At 41.2% G+C, this 24058-nt stretch overlaps 1 protein-coding gene across 4 annotated transcripts in view; it reads left to right on the top strand.

Moving 5' to 3' along the window:
• Positions 1-24058, top strand: part of LOC137627692 (leucine-rich PPR motif-containing protein, mitochondrial-like) — a 180239-nt gene that overhangs the window by 58050 nt on the left and 98131 nt on the right. For all 4 annotated transcript variants that reach the window (XM_068358907.1, XM_068358904.1, XM_068358906.1 and 1 more), the window contains 6 exons: positions 1350-1540; positions 2262-2505; positions 6745-6930; positions 12343-12553; positions 15402-15614; positions 23750-23871. In XM_068358907.1, coding sequence (XP_068215008.1) covers positions 1350-1540; positions 2262-2505; positions 6745-6930; positions 12343-12553; positions 15402-15614; positions 23750-23871 — 1167 coding nt within the window. The remainder of the gene's footprint in view (positions 1-1349; positions 1541-2261; positions 2506-6744; positions 6931-12342; positions 12554-15401; positions 15615-23749; positions 23872-24058) is intronic.

The raw sequence follows: 24058 nt of genomic DNA, 5'->3' as shown, positions 1-24058 counted from the left end.
GTTCAGGGTGCTTTGCTCAGGTCTTCACCAGTCTTTTTTGAGGTACCTGAATGACTAGCTCCTCCTGGTAGAGTCCCGAGCTTTCCTGTAGAGGCACAGGGATCAACTCATAGATCTGTGCAAGGAGTTAGGGATCCAGCTGAATCTGGATAAGTCCAGCCTTGTTCCCCAATAGTCCATCAGGTACTTAGACATGGACATAGATTTGGTTCAAGACAGAGCTTTTCTATCTTCTGACAGAATCTCAAGATTCAGGGAAATAGTAGCAACCTTTCTGAAAGGTTGAACCTCTTCCTGCACACTCTTGGCAGAAACTCTTCCCATCTCTCCTCATTGGAGAAACTTGTCCCATTCGGGAGAATGCATCTTTGCTTGGTGCAATGGGCCCTGAAGAACCAGTGGTTGCAGACATCAGACCACCCTGCACCCCTGCTGCTAGTATCACAGGCATTGGTAGCAGCTGATTGAGAACAGAGGTTACGATTTAGTTCAAGGTGAATGTAAGAATTGACTGGCCTTTTCTTTTCATCACTTACCCCTTTCTATGGGTACAGCATCCAACACCTCATCAGCTGGATTCGATTGGTCTGCAAGGAAGCCCCATGTAGCTGTTCTATATTAGTTTATAGAAGTTTTGTCCTCACACTCCGTACGATGGGGAGTGTGGAATGTCTAAATAAACCCATTATGTCATGTGTGTGATATTTGCAAACCTTTTTTCTTGAATTTGCCATTGACTCTGCCACAGAATTTTCTTTCCACTCGCTAACCTCTGTGGCACGGGCTATTGACCCACTGGTATTGTCAAGCCGTTGGTTAATGATGTGTAAAGATTCTTCACTCCCTACACATTATTTTGCTTGAATTTAGAGATCTTTGATATAAGCTCCAGCTGGTTGGTAAGGGGACTTTTGCCCCCGTAAGGATGAGTCTCATATGTAAAGGACAAGGGTTTGTATTTGTGCAGAACAAACGACAAATTTGGAAGCAATTTGTTGTTTATCGAACTATACAAATCTGAGTCCTTTACTCATATTTCCCCCACTACACCTGTCCCCGTAAGGCCCGTCTGCTATCAAAGAAGTTTGTCAGTGAGCAAGCGATGGGGGATGTGTGTGTGGTGCTTCCCCCCCTGGCGACCGGTAACAACCATTTGGTTGTTTACATCTCGTTAAAAGTTTTAACGGACATATTCCAGCTTCGCTGTTGTGATACTCCTATGTAAAGGACTCAAGTTTGCATAGTTAGGAAAAGTACAAATTCATTTTCAAGTCTCCTTTTGGATCAGGCTTTATTTAATTTGCAAAGAACTGATTAATGACAATGAAAAATTGGCTTATATTTTCCAGGTTATGCTGAGCTTAATTGAAGAACACAATATTGATGTTAGCAAAGAATTGGTGGAGATTATGATATTGATCCTAGGGAGACATGGAAGAATAGATGACACTGCTGATATTTTGGCATTAATGAAGCGCAAGAGTTTTCCAGTTAGTGAAGTCATATTTAGTGGAATAATATTTGCACATGGGTTTAATAGGTAAGTCTTAATCTTTATGTCTTGAATTTTTTTAAGCTGTTTTAGTAACGGTGAGGAATCATTCCCTTTCATCAGATGTCCTATCTCAAGCATGGTGGCTATCCCATCCGTTTTGTGCTATTTTTATGTGAAAACTAAGTTATTCAGTCATTTCCTCCCTGAATAATAACTCATGTACTGTTGAATAGCAAATATAGGATCATTGGTTTTTTTTTGTGCACTGGACCATCTTGAAGCTAGCACATAAGATGCCATAAGTATATGTTAGTTTCCACACAACTGCAGTTCTAATGAAGGAAATAAAGCTCTTGTGTAATTGGTTTTGGTAGAACAGTTAGACAACTGATGAAGAATATCGGCAAAAGAACAAATATTCACTTCTGAAACCTAAAACTTACTAAGATCCTCTCCTTGTTAGCCAGATGAATACTAAAGAAAGAAGGTAATCATTACTTGTGAAATACCTTTCAGATTGCAAAAAAAAAAAAAAAAAACACATTAAAACTGACTGTCTGTCTTGTTTTGTTAGTAAATAGTGATATATCATGTTGATATTTTGTAATGTTGATGGGTGAAGTCATATAAGTTTACTGCTTTTGCATAATAGATTAACAATAAGATGGTTTAATCAAATATTCAAAAAACGTCCAGTTTTTTGGGGAGGCAGATTCTGTGACCAAATATCTGTATGTAACTAATATATTAATTATCTGATTTTCAGAGACCTTGAAGGGATAAATTCTGTTGTTGAGACCATGCGTAATCTTCAGATGGAGTTCTCATCCATAACATACCATGCACTGATGATTGCATATGCTGTTGCAGGCGATTTTTCAAAGGTTAAGAGTGTAGTTCAGCAAATGAATAAAGCTAAAGTGGATTGTACACTCTCCCAGCTCAAGTCATTGCTTATAGACATTGTGAAGAGTAACGAAGCTGGAAAGGATTTTGAAAATATGGACTACGTAAGTTTGTATATAATAGTTGTAGTTTTGTTTTTCTATCAGAATTTTGAAAATATGGACTATGTAAGTTTGTATAAAATAGTTGTAGTTTTGTTTTACTTTCAGATAAAGTAATTTTGTAAATAAAATTTATCATTGCAATACTTACCCGACATTCATTGTGCTATAAACTTTGAAAGTGCAGCTTTAATTGGCAAACTAAAAAGTTAGAGATTTACAGTGAATTTGTATGTCTAGCCTTCCCATACCTCAATAATTGCTATAACTACTGTACACTGCTATTAGTTGCCATTGTTTTGGAGACTCTCATTATTGTTTTGCCTCCATTAGCTGTGGGAAGGAAGGCAGGATCAAATAGATATAAGGTAAGTATTAGAAAATAATGATTTGTGATTTCCATTCTTGGTAATGAACTCCAACATTCATTGTGTTGATTCCCACACCAACTGGAAGGTGTGTCGTGGTAAACAATCAATGATAGTTATAGAAATATATCCTGAAATAGGCGATAGCTAACAAAATCTTCCAGAGGGCTGATCATGGATTCAACCACCAGACAACTTGTCCCAAGGCAATTTAAGGTTGATACAAGACTAATAGTGACATCTCTTCAAACTTCATGAAAAGGAAAGAAGAGTTGCAAAGCCAAGGACTCCCTAATTACAAGTCATTATGCTTAGAGTATTAACCCACCAAAAGGACTATCACGAATATTAAACAAAACAAGGATCAGTCAATAGAATGTCTTCAAATGCGTACTGAAATGGCATTTTGAGCAATTTTGTACATCAGAATTGTTGTTCTTATATGAAACTCTGGTCAGCATAATTGTTAAGCATATCCCTTCTAGTATGTAAGAATATCAAATGGAACATAAATTCTGGTTCAGTGATGATTGTGGACATGCTTATTTGGAGAAACAGGATGCTTATCATCTTTGGAAGTAAGTGAACAGATTTGACCTGGAATAACTATACTCAGTTAGGACCTGTTTCTGAGTTTATGCTTCAACTGAAAAAGTATAGAATTTAACCATAAAAGAAATCCTTTCTGGTGCAATCCCGGAACATAAATAATAGACTACTCTCAAATCTGCACTCAGGCGTAAACTTATCAGTTGCCCCTTTGCTTAAACCAAATGGTTCTGTCACTCTCAGTCCAAAGGAAAAGGCAACCCTTTTGGCTAATTTGTTTGACAGTAAGCCGAGTAATGAGAATAATCTCAATATTCTCAGAAAGGCTGACTATGCTTTCGTCTCCTCTGCTTCTACTGGAGCTGGTCCCGAGTCTGGTGTAGCTGGATTCACTTCCGAATCTTCATCTCTCTACCAAGATGGTAATTCTTCCTAATGTGGTGACTGTCTCTCGAGTGTAGAACTTCTTTCCATTCATAAAACTGTACCAGGTCGATATCTGGTATCATCACCTCTGGTTCTCGTAGCACACCTAGAGGTTCCCTTCAACAAAGTAAGAGGTTTTTTGTCCCTGAAGGGCTCCCATGGTCACTCCAGGATGACCTATGGACTACCGTATCCTTGGATCGTCTGCTAATTGGATGTCCGTCTAGTGTGGTCTTTAGGGGACCTCTCCTTCGAGGGTTGTTTCGAAGGATTATTGTCTTACGGGGACATATCCTTATTTTTCTTCATATCCTTGTGTTATTCCTTTGAGATCTGAGGGTATCTGAAGTGAAACGAAGTAGCTTTGTCCTCTGGCAATAAATATCCTTAGGAACTCTCCTTAGGGGAGGTTCTGTCTCGCCCATTGTCTATTTCTGCCAGTGAACGGTCTGAGGAATAGCATTTTCCTTGATGAAAGCTTCTCATAAACCAAGGTTGATCTCGATTTATGCATTAGAGAGATTTCTCCAATTGGCGAGTGTAAGTGTGCTAATGTTAGTATTCGTTCAGATTCTGTTTTTGTTATTGGAGGAGAGTTCTTAAACTCAGGATTGTGTGTAAATGACACCCTTGTTGCAAACCATAAGTGTGCGCTGACCTAACTGTTGCAGTCAGTGAGAGTTTCCTAGTGTATTTTATACTCAATCATCCAGTTGGGAGCATGTAATCTGGTCCATTCTATTATTTCTAATGCGCTAACAGCGAGCCATTCTTGAATTAGAAGGGAAGTGCGCTATCTTGTGCCAAGATACTTTTCTGTGTGCCAATGAAATTTCCTGAAAAGGGATCTCCTTCTGATCTTAGGGTAGGTCAAGTGAAGTTCTATCCAAAAAGCATTTATGCTTAGAAGATCGTAAGTCACTATGTGAGTGTGTAGGTGTGTCGTTAGGGGGAACATGATTGTAAATCGATGTGTTGACTTTTACCATGAATATTCTCCTGTTCTAAACAGTATGCAGTCAAGTTTTGTGGGTGTGAAGATGATCGTGCTTGAATGTGAGAGGAAGTTATTGTCCACCGATACAGTGCTGAGAGGTGGCATCGAAATTCCAAAGGAAAAGGTCAGAGTAGCCCATTCTCGTTGGTTGGCATGCTGTGAAAGAAGATCGACGCCAAACAGAAGAGTATTTATCTTGGTATGCTTTTTGCACGCCAGAGAATCTTCCAAATCAGAAGGTAAAGCTCTACAAAGTTGGTGAATGAGTACTTGCTCACAAATAGGAGAGTGCTCTTTCAAAACAGGATGTGCAAGAACAGGTGACTGTTCTACTCCCAGCTAGTGTGCAAGTACATGTACATAGGGGCAGGCTCTATGAGTCTTGCTATTTTCCAGGAGAGCCTTGCACAAAATCTTGTATGCTATTCCAGCTACACACACGCTCACACAGGTGAGGGAGATTTAGGTGAGCTCAAAAGAATGAGCTTGCACGCACACAGGGCGTCTTCCTTCCTGTTGGAAGGCGTAATTCCTGTACTGTACAATGGAATTTTTCCTAATGGGAGGGGAAGGGAAGTCCTTTGGAGGGAAAACAACATACTGTAGTCTTTTTGGGGAGGAACTCTACTCTTTGTCTGGTAATGGCAGTCCAAGTTAGGAGATTTTTTTTCCCTGGAGAATGCAGAGCTACTAAAAGGCTAGGAGGCAAAGGAGGGCGTAATAGCTGTTTAGCTATTCCTACCAGAGAAGTGAATCTCAAGTTGGGGGGGCCAAGGACATCTTCCACAGGTGCAGTAGATGAAGCAGGCTCCAGCAGTGTAGACTTTACATTGGATAAAGCTATGGCTTGCAGGAGTCTCTCTCTCTCTCTCTCTAGAAGATATTCCTTTTAGTCCTAAAGACAGCCATAATGTCTTTAGGGTGATGGCGCTCATAGTGTCATATGAAATAGTTTTATGAGGTTTGCTGGGAACAGAAGAGATATCTGCTCCTGTAGGTTGGAAGCAGATATCACCGTCTCAATATAGGCTTGCCTGATGGTTAGATTATTATCGTCTTCTTTCATCATATTCTCCCGGAGGAGGGTGACAGAGAAGGACCAGTAGCCTGAGTTTCGAGAGGGGAAGAAAAGCAACTAATGGATTTTGCCACCTTAGCAGTAAAACCTGGAGAAGAATCTTGCTTTGTTTTTTTCCTCTTGCTGAACTGGGAGGCCAACCACTTCCTACACTCCTTACAAGGGAAAGACTTCGTAGAGTTATGCCTTTGCAAACAGGACATAAGGAATGGAGATCCACATTAGGCATGCTCATGAAAGTTCCGTAACGTCTTCCAGGAATTTAAGGGCAAGACTGCATGCTCTCACATGGTTTATCCATAACAGACTCATAATCAAACTAGAAAGAAAGACAAAGGATTTTTATGGCAAGTTTGTTGACCAAGAGTACATCTATACTACTTGGCTGAATTTAAAGTGGCTTCTCAGTGATCTGGCAGGTCAGACTGTGCTTCCCACGCTACCTGTCAGTAACTACCGACACATCGTTATAAATTTTAACAGCTGAGTTTCCACCTTCACTGAAATCATACTCCTATTAAAGAACGAAGAGTTTTTTTTCTTGTGGGAACACAGTAAATTCAAAAGCTAAGGTTGAAGTTAGTTAGCAAAAAGTGGTAGACATGGATGTGGCTGTATGCTTAACTTGAACAGAGGAAAAGTTCTCATAATATAAGGGCTAGAGAGAGTTCATCAGACTTTTAATTTTCTAAGAGTAAACTTGATGTAAAATGTAAAATATGGTGAAAAAAGAGAGTGCTGAATAATGTTAATCTGTTTCTCTTTTGCAATGCATATTATAAAAAGGTGGATTTAATCATGACACTAACTTTCTCCTCCTGCAGGTGGTAGAACTGATGAAGCAAAAGGAAAGTACTTTGGATCTGTCAGTAATAGTATTACATCTTATACATCACAACCATGCACCAGAGGCAATTAGACTTTTATCTTCTCATGCAGCAGTATTGAGAAACAGAGAATACTATAACAATGGTCTGATATACATAAAGGAAATGGTGGCCTGTTTGCAAGTAAGTAAAATGATAATTATTTATGATAAAATGGTTAGGGAATCGTGCACTATTTATAGTTAATAGAATTATGTTCCTGTAGAGTCTTACCTCTCATTATTTGAAAAAACCCTTAATAGATTGGAGGTTCTATAGCTTTTTAATATGTATACAGCTATCAGTCTATCAATTCTGATTCAGTATATGTGAACATGAAATTTAAAAATCAAAAGACATGCAGTATTTAATTTTTTTGCTCGCTATGTTAATCATCTCCACTCACAGTGTACAACAGCCTCAGTAAAAGACTTGTACTATATAAATTATCAATAGTTATTTACAATATTGCTTTTTATTCTGCGTTTTCTTTGTGAAGTTGATTGCATGTTGCCTGCAGGCTGGAATGTTTCTAGTGTAGTCCTTAAATTCCATAATTCTATATGCTCCTATGCGTATACAAACCTTTCATCCATTAAATAGGGAATGTGTTTTCCGCGTGACCTGAAACCGCCCGTTGAAATCGCTAACAAGGTAATTAACAACAGACGGTGTGTGAGAGCGAAGGCCTCCACTTGTCGGAAGCTCTTCACTTATTTTTTTGGCTGCAACGAGTACGGACAAGTGTTGCACCCTCAGTTGAACTTTTTATTTTCTTTTCTTTCTTAGATGTTGTTTGCTACAGATGTGAAGTAAGAGATTTGTAGGTGGTGGGAAGGGTGGACTTTACATCTGGTTTTTGTTAAATTGTCTCTAGATCCAAACTGTGCTTCTTGTTATGGGCATGATTGTTTGTAATCATCCCCGTGTGTCGAGTGTATGTCATGGCCTCCTGTGCAATGACAGGCGTATGTTTTGAAGGGGAGAAAGAGAGCGCGGGTCTAATTTTGCAATGCCCAAGACAACACTGAGTAAGTGTTTTCCTTCTTCCCCTTCTAAGGGGTCTAGCTGGTAGGTCAATGTATATGGGTGTAGGGAGAAAAACATAAAATCCTGAAAAAATTCCAGGAGCTTCGTATGGCAATGGAGAACTTGTATGCAAATTATTTTGTCAGAATTCCTCTTACTCTCATAGTAACAGGATAGTTAATAAAAGTAACTCAATAAGCTAAAAACATTTAGCCATCAATAAAATGCAGTATTTCTTCTGTTATCGTAAATTTTAATAATTATTACATTTCTATATCAAACAAGCTGTGAGCAATGGTATCTATAGAAATTCCACGAGTCACAAAACGGAAAGTGACGAGCTAAGAGCTTACACCATTCACTGCGAACAGAAACTCTGAGAGTACATGTTTGAGTTTGACCTCTGGCATTCTCTTGCTTTTACATCCATTTTTCTTTGATTTGGCAAGAATTTTATCATGCCAAAGAGAAAAAAAACAGTACAGGAGCACTTAAGAATAAAACCTTGCCACAGAGAGTAGTTTGGGCAGCTATGAAACCCTTTCATAAGAGAATTATACTCTGCCTCAGGAAAAGGCAAGGCAGATCAGGAGCCTAAAGAAACAAGATATTAAGCAAATGGATCTTCATTTATGATTAAATTATGATAGATAACATAGTTTTGGTTTATTAATACCTAAAAAAGAAATAAAAATTCAAAATAATCATGATTTATTTATATTGTCTCTTTGAAAATATTATGATTATTATTATTACTAGCTAAGCTATAACCCTAGTTTTTGTTGTGGGGCTATATAGATATCTCAAAATATATTTTGAAATGTTTTTTACCAATAATTTAGACCAGCCAAGTCTAGAATTATAATTATTTTGCATTATATTAAAACTGAAGAGCTTATATTAAATGGCAACCCACCTCATTCAGTGTGTGGAGGTCTGGAATATGAACATCAGGGGAGGTCCATAGAAATAAATGGAATTTTAATGAGATTTTTTTTATTTCAATACTCACCTGATGTTCACATACTGTACATGCTCACCTTCCTCCCCTTAAGAGGACAGGGAAGAGTTTCAACTTCAAGACTGAAGCAGAAAAAAGTTCTGCGACATGCCAAAGTCATTGGTTTTTGTCAGAACCGCTAGATTATCTCTTTACTTCACTAAAAGCTTAACTCTATGGAAATGAAAGAAAAGAGTAATTTTATTTTTTTACCTACCTCTTGGTCACATGATGGCCGGCCCTCCTCCTGACTTGAAGTTAATATATTCATAACTGGAGGTCTATGTCAACTTCAAACTTTGAGCTCGGTGTCAATGACCTTCGATGTCAGTATGCCAGAGAACATCAAATCATTCATTCATTCATTCAAACTTTGAGGACCAAGAGGAGGGTTGGGAGGGGCCGCGCCAAGCTTAGGAATCCTTCAAGGGCTTTTTTCTTTGTGTTAGGTTCTAACACTAAATCCCCAGAGTAGAGAGTTGGTAAAAATATTTTCTTTAGTTAGGCGATGAGAGCTCGTGCTTCTTCTGTGAAAGCAATGTGACATAGAGGTGAATATCAAAATAATGAATTTTATTATGAAAATTCTGTCATTTTTACTTTATGAAAAGAAACTTTATTCAACTTTTAAAGAATACAAGATAAGCATGAATAATACACATGAATTTTGAATCGTGTCAATTTAGTCAGTATCCGAGACAAAAGGAAGGGTTCAGTGCAGCAGATGGGGGACTGTCCCTTCAACTACTGTTTATGAACTAAGTGATCAAGATCAAGCTTTACGAGCTGCAATTAATAATATATTGTACAAATTTTTTATTCTCTAGAACGGGTTATGTCTGCTCATAATAGAAGTACAGGAATAAACTCATAAATTGCTGGAGGTATATCTTCCTTCCCTGAAAATTAGAACTCTTGGCATTGAGGGTGCGATTAATTTTCTTAGTTTTGAAGATATTTTCATTAGAAAGCTAACTCTCCTGACGATAGAGAATGGGAGTATACTTCTCAAAGCTTTGATTTCTTCTATCTTCTTACCCTTCTCTTAAGGACTAAAGAATGTCTCTATGGTCTCTTGACTTTTCTATATCGGAGTTTTCAGTTACTAGAATCAAGGTTCTAGCCAAATACAATTGGAATCTAAGACAGAAGAAAAGATCAGGAGTTCAGATACATTAACCACGCCTTTCCTAGGAAAGCTTGATGAAAATAAGCCAAGGGAACAAGCGGGCTTTAGAAGAGGCTACTCCACAATTGACCATCTACAAACAGTAAACCAAATCATTGAGAAAACAAATGAATATAAGATACCACTAGTAGTAGCACTTGTAGACTACACCAAAGCATTTGACTCGGTTGAAACTGAGGAGGTCATGTCAGCGCTGGAAGAACAGGGAGTTGACTCAGTTTACATTAATGTACTCTGTCACATCTATGACCATGCAACATCATTTATTCGCCTCCACAAGGACTCTGAACCATTCCAACTCAAGAGAGGTGTCAAACAAGGTGACACTAGCTCACCCAAACTGTTTACTGCCTGCCTGGAGAGAGCTTTCCGACAACTCAACTGGCAAGAAAAAGGAATAAAAATAGATGGAGAATATCTAAGTCACCTAAGATTTGCTGATGACATCATTATCATTGCTCACACCAAAGAAGAGCTTCAACATATGCTCACCGAGCTAAATGAAGCAAGCAAATCAATTGGCCTCCACATGAACTTCCAAAAGACCAAAGTCATGAGCAATAAATATACTGAAAATGCAGATGACATACTTGAAATTGAAAACCAACAAATTGAGGAAGTGGACCACTATATCTACCTAGGACAACGAATCTCTCTACATGACGCCTGTAAAGAGAGCGAAATAAAAAGAAGATTAACCCTCGGTTGGCAAGCGTTTGGAAGAGCCAGTACAGTGTTAAAAAATAAGAAGATTCCTATCATCTTAAAAAGGAAAGTCTATGATCAGTGTATCCTCCCCACTGTCACCTATGGGGCCGAAACTTGGAATCTAACAAAAAAGCTTTCCCTTAAATTACGAACAATGCAGAGGGCACATGAGAGAATTATGCTAAATCTAACATGGAAGGATAGAAAAACAGCTAAATGGATACGTCAAAAAACTAAAGTAATGGATATCCTTGAAACCATTAGCAAGCTCAAATGGAACTGGGCAGGGCACATTGCCAGGATGACAGACAACCGATGGACATCACGAACAACCTTCTGGACACCCCGAGGATACACAAGAAACCGAGGAAGACAAAAAACCCGCTGGCGAGATGACTTAGACCAACATAAGCAACAGTGGCCCAGAATAGCTTGCGATAGAAGTCTGTGGAGAAACCTGGGGAAGGCCTACATCCAACAAAGGACTTTTGAAGGCTGAAATGATGAACCACGCCTTAACTTCCAGCTCTGGATCAAGCACTCGAGATCAGCCTGTATGTTTACTTATCTATGGTTTGAATACAGTTTAGTAGACTACAGTGCTGAATAAATTTTACAAAACATTATTTGAAAATATCTTTGTTTGTCTTGAGATTTTGGGACTCTGTACCAATAGGAGTGCATCATCATTGTTGCAATTTATACCCAATGTGTCTTTGTATAGATAGTTTACAATTTTTGCTCATATTGCCATGTAGTTTGTTAGTGGATTTTTATATTTTATATAGTGGTTACAGAAGGATTTTAAACTTTATGGAAGGCAAAGCAAAGAAAAATAATAATTTCATATCAAGACAAACATGAAATGTTGATAATTTTTACTATATAAGGTGTATCAAGTATGTTTGAGTTTGTTTGAATAGAGAAGGAGTTATATTTCATCTCTCTCAATTTCATACCCACCTCCAAAAGAGTGGTAGTCAGCATGATGACTTCAGGGTAAATTTCATTGAAGTAAACAATTTTAATAATGTGATTTATTATTTTAATACTTACCTTATAGTCAACTATTTCCCTCTCTCCTTCCCCCTTTTTTGGGATGACCAGATATTAGGGTATGTAAAGTTTTCCAGTGACTATTAGTAGGCGAGGTTCTGGTTATAACGAAATATATGGTTAATGTTCCTCCTGTATTGCCATTTATTGGAACGATTGGGCATCACATGGAAGCGGGAGATGAGAGAAGGGAAAAAAGTTATTTTCTAATTGATGTTTAGGAAGCTGGTGGCTTCCTTGAATTTAGCATGATGACTGCAAGGCAAGTTTTAAAGTAATACATTTTTGTGAAAATTCTGTATTTTTTTTTCAATTTATTCTCTTGGTAAAGAAATGGTAAATTAATCTAAGATAGGATTCTTTTAAGTAATTAAGAATTACATTAATCCTGAATTATCAAAAGACTGTTGATTCTGTAATTGATTGCTGTATTTTCAGTGAAAAATGTGGGCATAAGTAGTTTAGCACTGTTAAGTACTCATTCTGATCTAAATTGACTAAGGACAATGAATCTGGTAAGTTTTTAGTTGGATACTTGTGGCAGTAGTAATTAATAACTTCTGTATTTGTACAGGATGCAGATCTGTTAGTTAATATGTGCCAGCAACTCGAGGAGAGTGGGCTTAACAAGTATGCTTCACTGGTTGCTCTTGAAACTGCACTGAAAGAGCACAGAGAGGAGGTTACCTGGGTCCTGCTTAAATCGCTAAAAGAGAGGGGGAAACCAATACGACAACACTACTTTTGGCCTCTGCTCAATGGTTCCAAGTCAATAAAGGCATCTAGTAAGTTTTCATAATTTTACTTAACCCTTTTACCCCCAAAGGACTTACTGGTACGTTTCACAAAAGCCATCCCTTTACCCCCATGGACGTATCGGTACGTCCTTGCAAAAAAATGCTATAAAATTTTTTTTTCATATTTTTGATAATTTTTTGAGAAAATTCAGGTATTTTCCAAGAGAATGAGACCAACCTGACCTCTCTATGACAAAAATTAAGGCTGTTAGAGCAATTTAAAAAAAATTACTGCAAAATGTGCAGGGAAAAAAATAACCCCCTGGGGGTTAAGGGTTGGAAATTTCCAAATAGCCTAGGGGTAAAAGGGTTAAATGATCTTATTGCCATATGGTAAGTCCTTGCTTTTATTAAATTATTTATTTATTCAGCTTCACATATTCCAAACAAAAAAAGGTGGTATGAAAATACTGCATTTCTGAAACATCTATAGCAGTAAAGTCTTCGTCCTCCGGGACTTTTCCATGTCCATAGGAGTCTAGCGTGTTTCTTGAACCATGTATTTGTTAATACAGTTTAAGCTTTTTAACATTACACCATGAAATTAGTTTCTCTCCCCTGGAGTTGCAATCTCTCAATTCAAACAGTCCAACTAGATCTTTAAGGTCTCCCAATGTTACTGTGATTTCTTGTGGTTTGCATTGTTTCTGTGCTGTCGCTATCTGATCATAAAACTCGTCCACCTCATCCTCTGTACTTCCTTGTACTAATTTTGGTTGAAACAAATGTCAAAGCTTTTATTTCAGTGTAGTTTATAGTTGTTTGCACTAGATGAAACGAGAGTAGGAAAAGCATCTGGTATGGATGGTGTGAAAGCTGAGATGTTGAAGGAAGGGGGTGTGACTGTACTTGAATGGTTGGTAAGATTGTTTAATGTGTGTTTTGTGTTGTCAATGGTACCAGTAGATTGGGTCTGTGCATGTATTGTACCACTATATAAGGGTAAGGGAGATGTGCATGAGTGTTGTAATTCAAGAGGTATTAGTTTGTTGAGTGTAGTTGGAAAAGTGTATGGTAGAGTACTGATTAATAGGATTAAGGATAAAACAGAGAATGCAATCTTGGAAGTACAGGGTGGTTTTAGAAGAGGTAGGGGTTGTATGAATCAGATTTTTACAGTTAGGCAGATATGCGAGAAATATTTAGCAAAAGGTAAGGAGGTGTATGTTGCGTTTATGGATCTGGAGAAAGCATATGATAGAGTTGATAGGGAAGCAATGTGGAATGTGATGAGGTTATATGGAGTTGGTGGAAGGTTGTTGCAAGCAGTGAAAAGTTTCTACAAAGGTAGTAAAGCATGTGTTAGAATAGGAAATGAAGTGAGCGATTGGTTTCCAGTGAGAGTGGGGCTGAGACAGGGATGTGTGATGTCGCCGTGGTTGTTTAACTTGTATGTTGATGGAGTGGTGAGAGAGGTGAATGCTCGAGTGCTTGGACGAGGATTAAAACTGGTAGACGAGAATGATCATGAATGGGAGGTAAATCAGTTGTTGTTTGCAGATGATACTGTACTGGTAGCAGACACAGAAGAGAAGCTTGACCGACTAGTGACAGAATTTGGAAGGGTGTGTGAGAGAAGGAAGTTGAGAGTTAATGTGGGTAAGAGTAAGGTTATGAGATGTACGAGAAGGGAAGGTGGTGCAAGGTTGAATGTCATGTTGAATGGAGAGTTACTTGAGGAGGTGGATCAGTTTAAGTACTTGGGGTCTGTTGTTGCAGCAAATGGTGGAGTGGAAGCAGATGTACGTCAGAGAGTCAATGAAGGTAGCAAAGTGTTGGGGGCAGTTAAGGGAGTAGTAAAAAATAGAGGGTTGGGCATGAATGTAAAGAGAGTTCTATATGAGAAAGTGATTGTACCAACTGTGATGTATGGATCGGAGTTGTGGGGAATGAAAGTGACGGAGAGACAGAAATTGAATGTGTTTGAGATGAAGTGTCTAAGGAGTATGGCTGGTGTATCTCGAGTAGATAGGGTTAGGAACGAAGTGGTGAGGGTGAGAACGGGTGTAAGAAATGAGTTAGCGGCTAGAGTGGATATGAATGTGTTGAGGTGGTTTGGCCATGTTGAGAGAATGGAAAATGGCTGTCTGCTAAAGAAGGTGATGAATGCAAGAGTTGATGGGAGAAGTACAAGAGGAAGGCCAAGGTTTGGGTGGATGGATGGAGTGAAGAAAGCTCTGGGTGATAGGAGGATAGATGTGAGAGAGGCAAGAGAGCGTGCTAGAAATAGGAATGAATGGCGAGCGATTGTGACGCAGTTCCGGTAGGCCCTGCTGCTTCCTCCGGTGCCTTAGATGACCGCGGAGGTAGCAGCAGTAGGGGACTCAGCAGTATGAAGCTTCATCTGTGGTGGAAATGTGGGAGGTTGGGCTGTGGCACCCTAGCAGTACCAGCTGAACTCGGCTGAGTCCCTGGTTAGGCTGGAGGAAAGTAGAGAGTAGAGGTCCCCTTTTTTGTTTTGTTTCTTGTTGATGTCGGCTATCCCCCAAAATTGAGGGAAGTGCCTTTGGTATATGTATGTGATCTGTTTTTTAAAAAAGGCTAGCTTAGGTACCCATTTAATTGAGACTGAATGGTTTTGATGAACTATTGCTGCAGAAAAGGTATTCAGTCCTTTCAGTATACTTCATATACCTTACACTTTGAATAGTATTGAGAACTTATGTAAAGTAGCTTATGTTACAAACTGAAATTTCAAACATACAGGACTCTATCAATGTTTTTGCATCAAATATCCTTTTGTGCTATGAATACTGTGTGATGTACTGTACATTCCTTTGGGAAAGGGATATTAGTTTACTAAGAATATTTCATGGCTTTTTTAATTTCTTTTCAGAAGTGATGGAGTTCGTTCAAAACATGGTGGCCTTAGGTACACCACCTGATGTTGAAACTTTGAAGGAATTTATCATCCCTAGTTTGACCTTGAAGGATCCAGGGGCAGTTGAACGCATGTTGAAAGATGTTGGGCTTACAGTCTCCGTGATTTCTTCACCATTATTAACAGTTTTAATTCAAAACAATATGATTGCCCAAGCTATGGAGTATGGTAAGAGTTTGGATTTCTTATTTCGTTGTACAGCTTACTAACACAATTATTCAACTTATTAGAGTATTTCTCAGCAATAAGGTTATGTAGGGTTTGAAATAGATAATTACCCATTTTGAAGGTTGTCTCTGTCTTCTTGTATCGTAGGTTCAACTGAGAGAAAATCAGCTGATTTCCCAGTTTGTTGGCAAGTGGAGTGGGGGACGCTGTGGACACGCGCAAAGGGCTCATTTAGTTAGTATATGTACTAGCGCCTAAATTTACCCCACTTGAGCTAACTTGCGATGAACTAGTGGCTAATCTTGCAAGCAAATGGAACACATTTCTAAACAAAACATGATACAAATGATTGAGTTTAGTTGAAACTTTGTTCACTCCAGCAAGCTTTAAGGGAATCATACAAAATGGCATGCCATCCACCCTGTAATACAATATAATTTAGGAGCATCTACTTTAACGAATGAAGGGATAGTTATCATATGGAATGACTAGGTGATTGCAGCATGCAAGAGTTTAGCAGAAGGGTCTATAGGAATTAAAGAATTTGAGGTTCTGTGACAGGCTTTTGAATCTTTAATGTGCAGCAAACTTTCAGAACACTTACTGAAAGAAACACTTTGATCATTAGACAACTCGCGGAGTTAGGTTTGTTTGGCAACAGGGCAGGTAGGACGAAAGTTACCATATTAAGAGAGGATTTATTGGACTTTTTAACTTCAAGAAAGAAAGCTAGTGATGTCAAGAGCTTAGGGAGCTTGTCACTATTGAAAGTTGGCTGATTATGTGAATTGTCTTAAAGGTGAAGACTTTTCATTATTGTCGTCCTCCCCGCTACAATCAATTAGGTTAGTCCTCCCTGGATTTTCCTCTGAACGAACTGAGAGTTCCCTTAATGCCCTGTACTGTTAACTTAGTTGGCAGCTATTGTACTGTATTTTTATATGGGAGATACTGTGAGGGTAAAACTTTTCTCAACATTATCTAAATAACAGTATTGCCCCAGACATGATACACCAAGGGAATGTGGATAATGAACTTCTAGAGACAATTTCTGTGCAATCTCCACAGTAATTTCTATGAAAACCAGAGAAAGAAATCGTACATAGAAGAGGTTTTTCTCTGGTCAGAGCAACTCTATCACAGATCGAGGATTTCCTAGTCTTCCTTCACCGGGAGAAGCGTCTCATTTGAGGTTGTCAGAGGCTACTGCTCTGCCTTGAGTATGGTCTTCAGACTGAAGGTCTTAGACTTCTCTTCTTGGGAGTTATCTATGCTTGTGAGACACTTCAAACAGTCTTGCACACTCTGGCACCTCAGGCCCTGGGAGTGGGATGTAACATTAGTCCTCAAGGCTCTTACATATATCCTGTTTGAGCCTTTGAGAAGATCGTCATAAAGGGATCGTACTCTAAAAACTTTTTCTGCTAGCCTTAGCATTGGCTAAGAGAGTTAGTAAGTTGCAAGGCCTCTCTTCTACAGTCACCCACATTCAGATGTGGAAAGAGATCTTAAATTTTGTGCCGGACTTTGTGACTAAGACCCAGAACCCAGCGGCATAGGACCCCAAGTTTGAGTCTTTCTCCATCCTCTCCCTTTGGGAGGTGTCAGGTGGCAATAGGGGGGAGATGCTCCTGTGATCTGTGAGGGTGCTGTGGTGTGGTGCTATCTATAAATTACTCAACTCATCAGGCCTGAGTGTTGGAGATTTTTTGTTAGCACTGAGTGATCCAAGAAAGAAGTATCAGGAACACGGTTTTTTTCTAGCTTTGTGAGATGATCTGTAGAGCTTACACTTTGTCTGAAGAGGCAGTCTAGGTGCCAGTGAGGACTAGAGCTCACAAGGTTAGGGGTATTGGCTCCACCCTTGCTTTTAGGAGGAACCTGTCTGTGAGTCGTGTTGAAGGCCAGTATCTGTAAGAGAATAACCACCTTCATGGGTGGCATTTTACTTGTGAGAGTGTACCCACAAGTCCCTTGACGCCTTTGTGCTTAACGTGCGGTAGTTACTCAAGTTGTTGTGTAACCAGCTCAGTACCCACATGGGAAAAGGATGCATCTCGTTTATGGTAACATGGAATGAAAGGTAGTATAATTGACCCTTCTCCTTCATATCAGCTGAAATATTACAAGATAGTCAGACTAGATGCTGGTAAGTTACACTGAAGAGCACCATTCTTTAATTTTAAGGAAATACTTTAACTCTCTCCATCCTCCTGTAAAGAGGGGGAGGATAGTGGGTCTTATACCAACTCATTAATCATATACTTGGTATCTGCTCTGACATCTCCTTAAAGGAAAAGGATTCGCTAATGTCGATCAAATACTGTACATGTTTCATCTACAATCCATATGATAAACAGAGAGGGGGTGTCAGGGGTCCTTGCTTCGAGCTTATGCAGATTGACCATTGATCACTTCCAGGGAAGAAATCGAACCATCCAGTTTAGTTCGAGGGGACTTGCAACCCACCGAGCAATGAGTCTCCCTAATTAAAGGACAAGGGTTTACATGCCACGTAGGAACAAATCACTAAATTTTAAAGTAATCTGTGTTTTTCCTAGCCATACAAATCTAACTCCTTTAATAAAATTTCCCTCCTCAAACCACCCCTCTATGTCATGAGCCAAAAGATCAAAACGAAAGTGAATACTGTCCGACTGGAAAGGGGGCGGGACTCCTCGTCCCTCTCCCTACCAGTTGGATAAAGACCTGTTATTTAACTTTTAATGACTGATTCCAGCTCTTGCTGAAACAATAACCCTAATTAAAGGACCTGAGTTTGTATGGGTAGGAAAATTACAAATTATTTTTAAGATACCTGATTTTTATATACAGTACAGTACAGTAATGATAGTAGATAATGAGTACTCTGAATTGGGAATTTGTTCCGTAACCGAAATACAAACCACGCTATTTACATTGGGTTTACCTTTTAGCGCAGCTGAAATGGCGAGCCATTAGAATTTAACGAGGGTGTATTACCCCCGCGATAGTTAGCGGGGGGGGGGGGTGGGTAGGGGAGTGGTAGCTAGCTACCCCTCCCCCCTCTCACACTCAGGTGAATGCTCACTTTCACTTTTGGCTCGGACTGGGATAGACGTCTCTGTCTTGGTCCTCGCTTGGCAGCCATTGTTTGTTTTGTCTTTACTAAATCGCTTACTTTTCCTTTACTCAATATATTGTAAACATGTTTTCATGTTTGTATATATATTTGAGTATAGAAATCAGTAAGTTTCCTTTTCAGAGTTGTGTGTGTAGTGTACGATATCTCCGTGGAGTCCTCGGCAGTTAGGCCACCACGGCGTAATTTTATGGGTTGCGATCGAGTTTGACTTCGGTCTTTCTCTCTCTCTCTCTCTCTCTCTCTTGAGGTCGTTCACCTCTTTTACCACATGTTACTACGCCCTTGTAGCTTCCTTCCCGTGTGGGGGGTTGCTACGCCGTACGTTTTGTCTCAATTAGTTTATGAATCTAATTGTAGTTGTTAATTTTTTTTCAGCTTGTAGAACGATTCCTTTCGGGGTTTTCGTTCTTTCTTTAGTGTTCATTCTTTTATAAATTACATAATTACATAGTTTCATAATTATAATTGTTATAATTCTGTTTTGGTTACAGCTCTCCTTCCGTGAGTGTAAGTGGTTGTGAGGGCACGTGCCTGTTGTGTAATTCTTGTTTCCTTTCCCTCGGGATTCCTCTTCGGAGCCTTCCCGGGGGAATGAATGTGTACTAATGTATTTTGTTTTTATTTTTTTACAGTTACCGATCTAGTTCGTTTCTGTAATATGGCCCGGTGTGAGCTGTCTTGTGGAGGCCTGGGGATTCGGCTGTTGCTGCCTCCCCTTTGGATTTTTGTCAGGGGCGTGTCTCCTTCTACTGGAAGTACTCCCGTGACGATTGACAGCTCTCCAGTTCATTTTAGATCTCAGGAGGCTTGCCTCCTTGGGTGGCTACGACAACTGAGACAGGGTGTCCAATTGCAGTTTCCTCCTGTCAGGAACAGATGGCACGGGAGGCTCCCCCGGGGGGGCGGCATAGTCCTAAAGGGAGCGGCAGAGTTCACGAACTCTAGGATTGCAGGTTTCACGCTGGGAGGATGCTTAAGGTTACTCATCCGGATGATAGCTTCCCGATGCCCATTCCCGCACGATCTCTGTGATCAGCCAAGGATATCGCGCCTGCCGTCTCTGTCAGCGAATTCAGTGTCTCTGAACCTCTATGCCATAACGTCGGCAAGAGTTGCCCGTTTGGGCAGAATGATCCATACCTTAGGCGAAGGTCCTCCATAGGATCATCGACGGCTTCACCCCCGGCCTCTTCAGTCGATCTTTTCTTGTAAGGAAGTATCTGAGACGGGAGTTCCGTAGTCGACCTCTCAGCCCTGATCAAGTTTGTCGAACAAACTTCGGCCAGCGTAGAACAGCAGAATCGATCAGACTGGTAACGAGGCGACAGGACTCCTTAAACCCTGGATCGGAAGGACGGGTACTGTGTTTCCATTCCATCCATCTTCCAGGGAGCTCGCGAAATTCAGCCTAGACTGCAGGTATTCCTGCTTATGATGCAGTGTGGCGATCCCTCCGTGGCATCGCAGGTTTTTTCCCCAGAGAACTCTCCCTGCTTTCCTCATGGCCGCTCAGGTGCAGGCTTCCGCCTCCTTCGCTTTTTGGAGGGCTGGTTAACTCCGGTAGGCTCGGGTTCGACCTTCTTCAGCGCCGGGACAAGCTTCCGGATGCTTACCATGAGTGTGGGTTCATGGTATTTTGCTAGGAGCCTTCTCTTCTTCTGCCTCAACATCTGGAGTATCTGGCCATGATATTGAGTCAACGGCCTTACCACGTTGGAAACCCCGCTTCTCGTCCGTCCAGCGAGGGTAAGCAACGTCGGTTCTGGTCGGTACGTGGATGGGTGACCACCTGGGGATGCCAGATTCTGTTGCCACATCCTCCGGGCCTTCCCTTCAGTTGACTGTGGCAAGGCTGAGGAGAGTCGCAGTACCTGTTCTCAGTCAAGCATAGCTTTCAGCCCTACCTTGGAACGTTTCCTAGTTCTCCTTTCCTCATTGACCCGTCTATAGTCCGAACGGTCGCCTCAGGATAAGTTCCATGTGGGGCGGTCCAAGTTCCGGTGGTTTCAGGCAACGATTAACCGGACTTCCTGGCCCCTATGGGACCAGCGGAACTATTAGACCTGCAATGGGTGTTGACCTATGGAACCTCTTGATGGGAGTGGATATTCTCGTCCTTTCCCCACATTCTTGATGCTGTTCTCGGACTCGTCAAAGGAAAGGGGGGGGGGGGGGGGGTGGGGTGGGGGGGGGGCATGTTCCGGTCCAGGCCTATGGTCAGGACCTGAAGGATACCTCTCCATCATTCAGGCAGGCTTAAGGGCCGTAGTCTGGACCCTCTACAGATCCTACAGCTCCTGCCGAGGCGCTCCGTGCGCGTCGACTTCATGGTTCTGGCGTGTTCTAACCAGCAGGGGACGCATTTTCACACCTTCACATCTTGCAGTAGAGATACCGAGATGATTGAGATACTCTCAATTCCACCATCGGCTCTCTCATTCCAGGCAGAAGAATGTTCTCTCCGACTATCCGAGCAGAGCCTCGTAGAGAGAGTGTACCTGGGGGTCTTTGGCCTTGAGTAACCAGCAAGTCCTGGTCTGGGGGATCTGATCGCGACAGCTTGGAACCTCAAGCTTCCGCTGTTCTTCCCCCCAGTCTCAGACCCTGAGACTCTGGCAAGATGCATTCCGGTGATGGTGGGACAACTTCGACGCCTGCGTCTTCCCTCCTTTTTGTCTGTGGGGAATGGGTCTCAACAAGACCAGGTTGTCTGTCAACCTTTCAATGGGAGAGCTCCACTGGGACTATGCGCGGAACGGTTTCTGGACCCTCTGCTTCCCCTGACGGAACTCCCGGGAGAGCTTCTCCCACGGCACAGACTACTCAAACAACCACACTACAACGTCTTCCACGAACCGGGGCGTCGCTTCGGCTTCATGCCTGGAGGCACTACGCCTCCTCCTCAAGAAGAGACAACCCGCTACAGTCGCGGGACGGAGGTCGCGTCACCTGCGATAGTCATCCGCAGGGGTCTTCCAGACAAAGTGAAGAGTCTTCGGTGGTTGGTGCCGTGGGAGATATACCTCTTCCCTTGAGGCCTCTTCTCCAGCAATAACGGTCTTATTGCCTTTCGGCGGGAGGAAACTCCTTTCCGCTCTCGGCAATGAAGCCTGTCGCTCAGCCTTTCCCTGACCTTCAGGCTTAAAGGAATAACATTTTCCTGCCCGCTGGATCTTGCCTCGCTCATGCGAAGCTACGATCGTCCCTGCCCTAGTCGGAGGGAGACCTCCAACTTGGAGCATGGCTCAGACTTTTTAGTCCCTTAAGAGATCTTCTCAAGACCCTTTACGACAGGCCTCGGATTGTATTCCGTCTTGGGTCTCCTGCTCACTCTGGCCTCGGCCAGTGTGTAAGCAATCTTCTTGGTCTCGTACGACTCCGCCCTTTCTAAGGAAGAGGGGAAAGCAACATTCAGATTCGCCCCTGAGTTGTTGGCTAGACTCAGAATCTTGGGGTCCCGGCCCTTCGGTCCAATTCCTTCAAGATTTCGAGTCTCCATTCTGTATCTGATGTCCCAAGACCTTCTCTTTCTTGCCAGTAAATGAATCGAGAGGTTAGCTTTGGGAACAGCTGCAGTTTGTCCTCAGTTGCAGCCGATTTGGAAGCACAAGGAGGACACGGGGGAGAGTCACCAGTATACCTCTTCAGCTCGGCCTCAAGGACATTCATCTCGACCTGTCTCCAGACCCTCCCCCGTCACGTCGCCCTACAGCACAATGTTGGATACATCGCAACGTCCCTCGCCTTCGAGTAATACTGCTCTGTGACGCAGGTGCTACAAGCTGGAGTCTGGAAGCGTCTAATGACCTTCGCAGCCCGCTTCCTGCAGGGCGTGACCCACAGGAGTTTCGATACGTTTTCTATCGCTCTGTGGTGGCTACACAACAGCTGGTCTAACCTCGGGCTCCTTTTTGGACAGGTAGCAGAAGGTTGAGGGCATTGTTATCAGGTTTTAGTCTGCATGAACGAAAGAAGTATGTCTGGCCCTTACTTCTTTCTTCATCATCCCCTCTACGGGGAAGCAGCATCCTGGTCTCTGCATAGCTGACCTCGAACCTCTGCAGGTAAACCATGCTTCCTTGTGTTCTGAGTATTGAGTCAATACTGTCGCGTCCCCCATACCCTGACGAGGTGGTATTGGGAACGTCCTAACCCAGAGTTCCTTCTGGAACTCCAGGTCAACTGCCTAGGACGGGTCACACTTCTTCCTTCACACACAAGCTTATGTAGGCCACACGGTTCCTTGCGGAGCAAGGAACTTGTGAGGTGCAGGGACTCTTTTTCTCGAGTGCGACTCACTCGGATGCTGAGTCCCCGGGTAAAGCCAAAGCCAGTATGGCTGGGGACTTTCCACCCTACCTAAGGGGTAAGTCACCCAATGTAAATAGCGTGGTTTGTATTTCGGTTACGGAACAAATGACAAATTCGAAGATAATTTGTATTTTTCCTAACCATACAAACCTTAGCATTCACCTGTGTGTGAGGGGGAGGGGGTAGCTAGCTACCACTCCCCTACCCCCCCGCTAACTAGCGCGGGGGTAATACACCCTCGTTAAATTCTAATGGCTCGCCATTTCAGCTGCGCTAAAAGGTAAACCCAATGTAAATAGCTATGGTTTGTATGGTTAGGAAAAATACAAATTATCTTCGAATTTGTCATATTTGAGTCACTTTGTAGGGTGAAAAGTGTACTTATATAAAAAATCGACATACATCGAGTCTCGTGGAATCAATTACTAACGTAGGTCGGGGTATTACTGTATTTATAGTTACAGAATTACAGTACGTACAACATTACTGTATCTCTATGAAAGCATGAAAATATTCAAAGAAGTAACCTATCAAAATTTTCCTAATAAATCAATTTCAAATTGTATGTAATAACATAGCAGTGTATACTATGTAACCCTCTAGTTTTGCAAAAGTTTTTTTATGCATCACTTGGTTACTTTTACTTTTAATTTAAATTGATATTTATATTGATTTTAATAGTAACTTCTTTTTTTTTCAGCTAAAACTTTAAGAGTCGACTTTTCTTTACATGATTTAACCACTGCGCTAGCCAAGGCGTGGACTACATCACCAAATTCTGCTATATCTCTTTTAGCAATACTTATCAAAAAGGCAAGAGAGGTGAGCTTTATTGTGGTTTTGATAATGATGGTTGACTGTTTGTACAATAAAACCTATTAATTATACATGGCCCTATTCACCATGAAAAAATATCCAGTCGTATTATATAAAGTCAAAACGAATGCCCTACTTTCATGTGGATTGACGTGATCTGGTTAATTCTTTATACATCTTGTACTGCGACTAA

This window comes from Palaemon carinicauda, chromosome 35 (genome assembly GCF_036898095.1).
Source record: "Palaemon carinicauda isolate YSFRI2023 chromosome 35, ASM3689809v2, whole genome shotgun sequence".
In the NCBI taxonomy this organism is placed as follows: Eukaryota; Metazoa; Arthropoda; class Malacostraca; order Decapoda; family Palaemonidae; genus Palaemon; species Palaemon carinicauda.
This window is presented reverse-complemented; position numbering and strand designations above follow the sequence as displayed.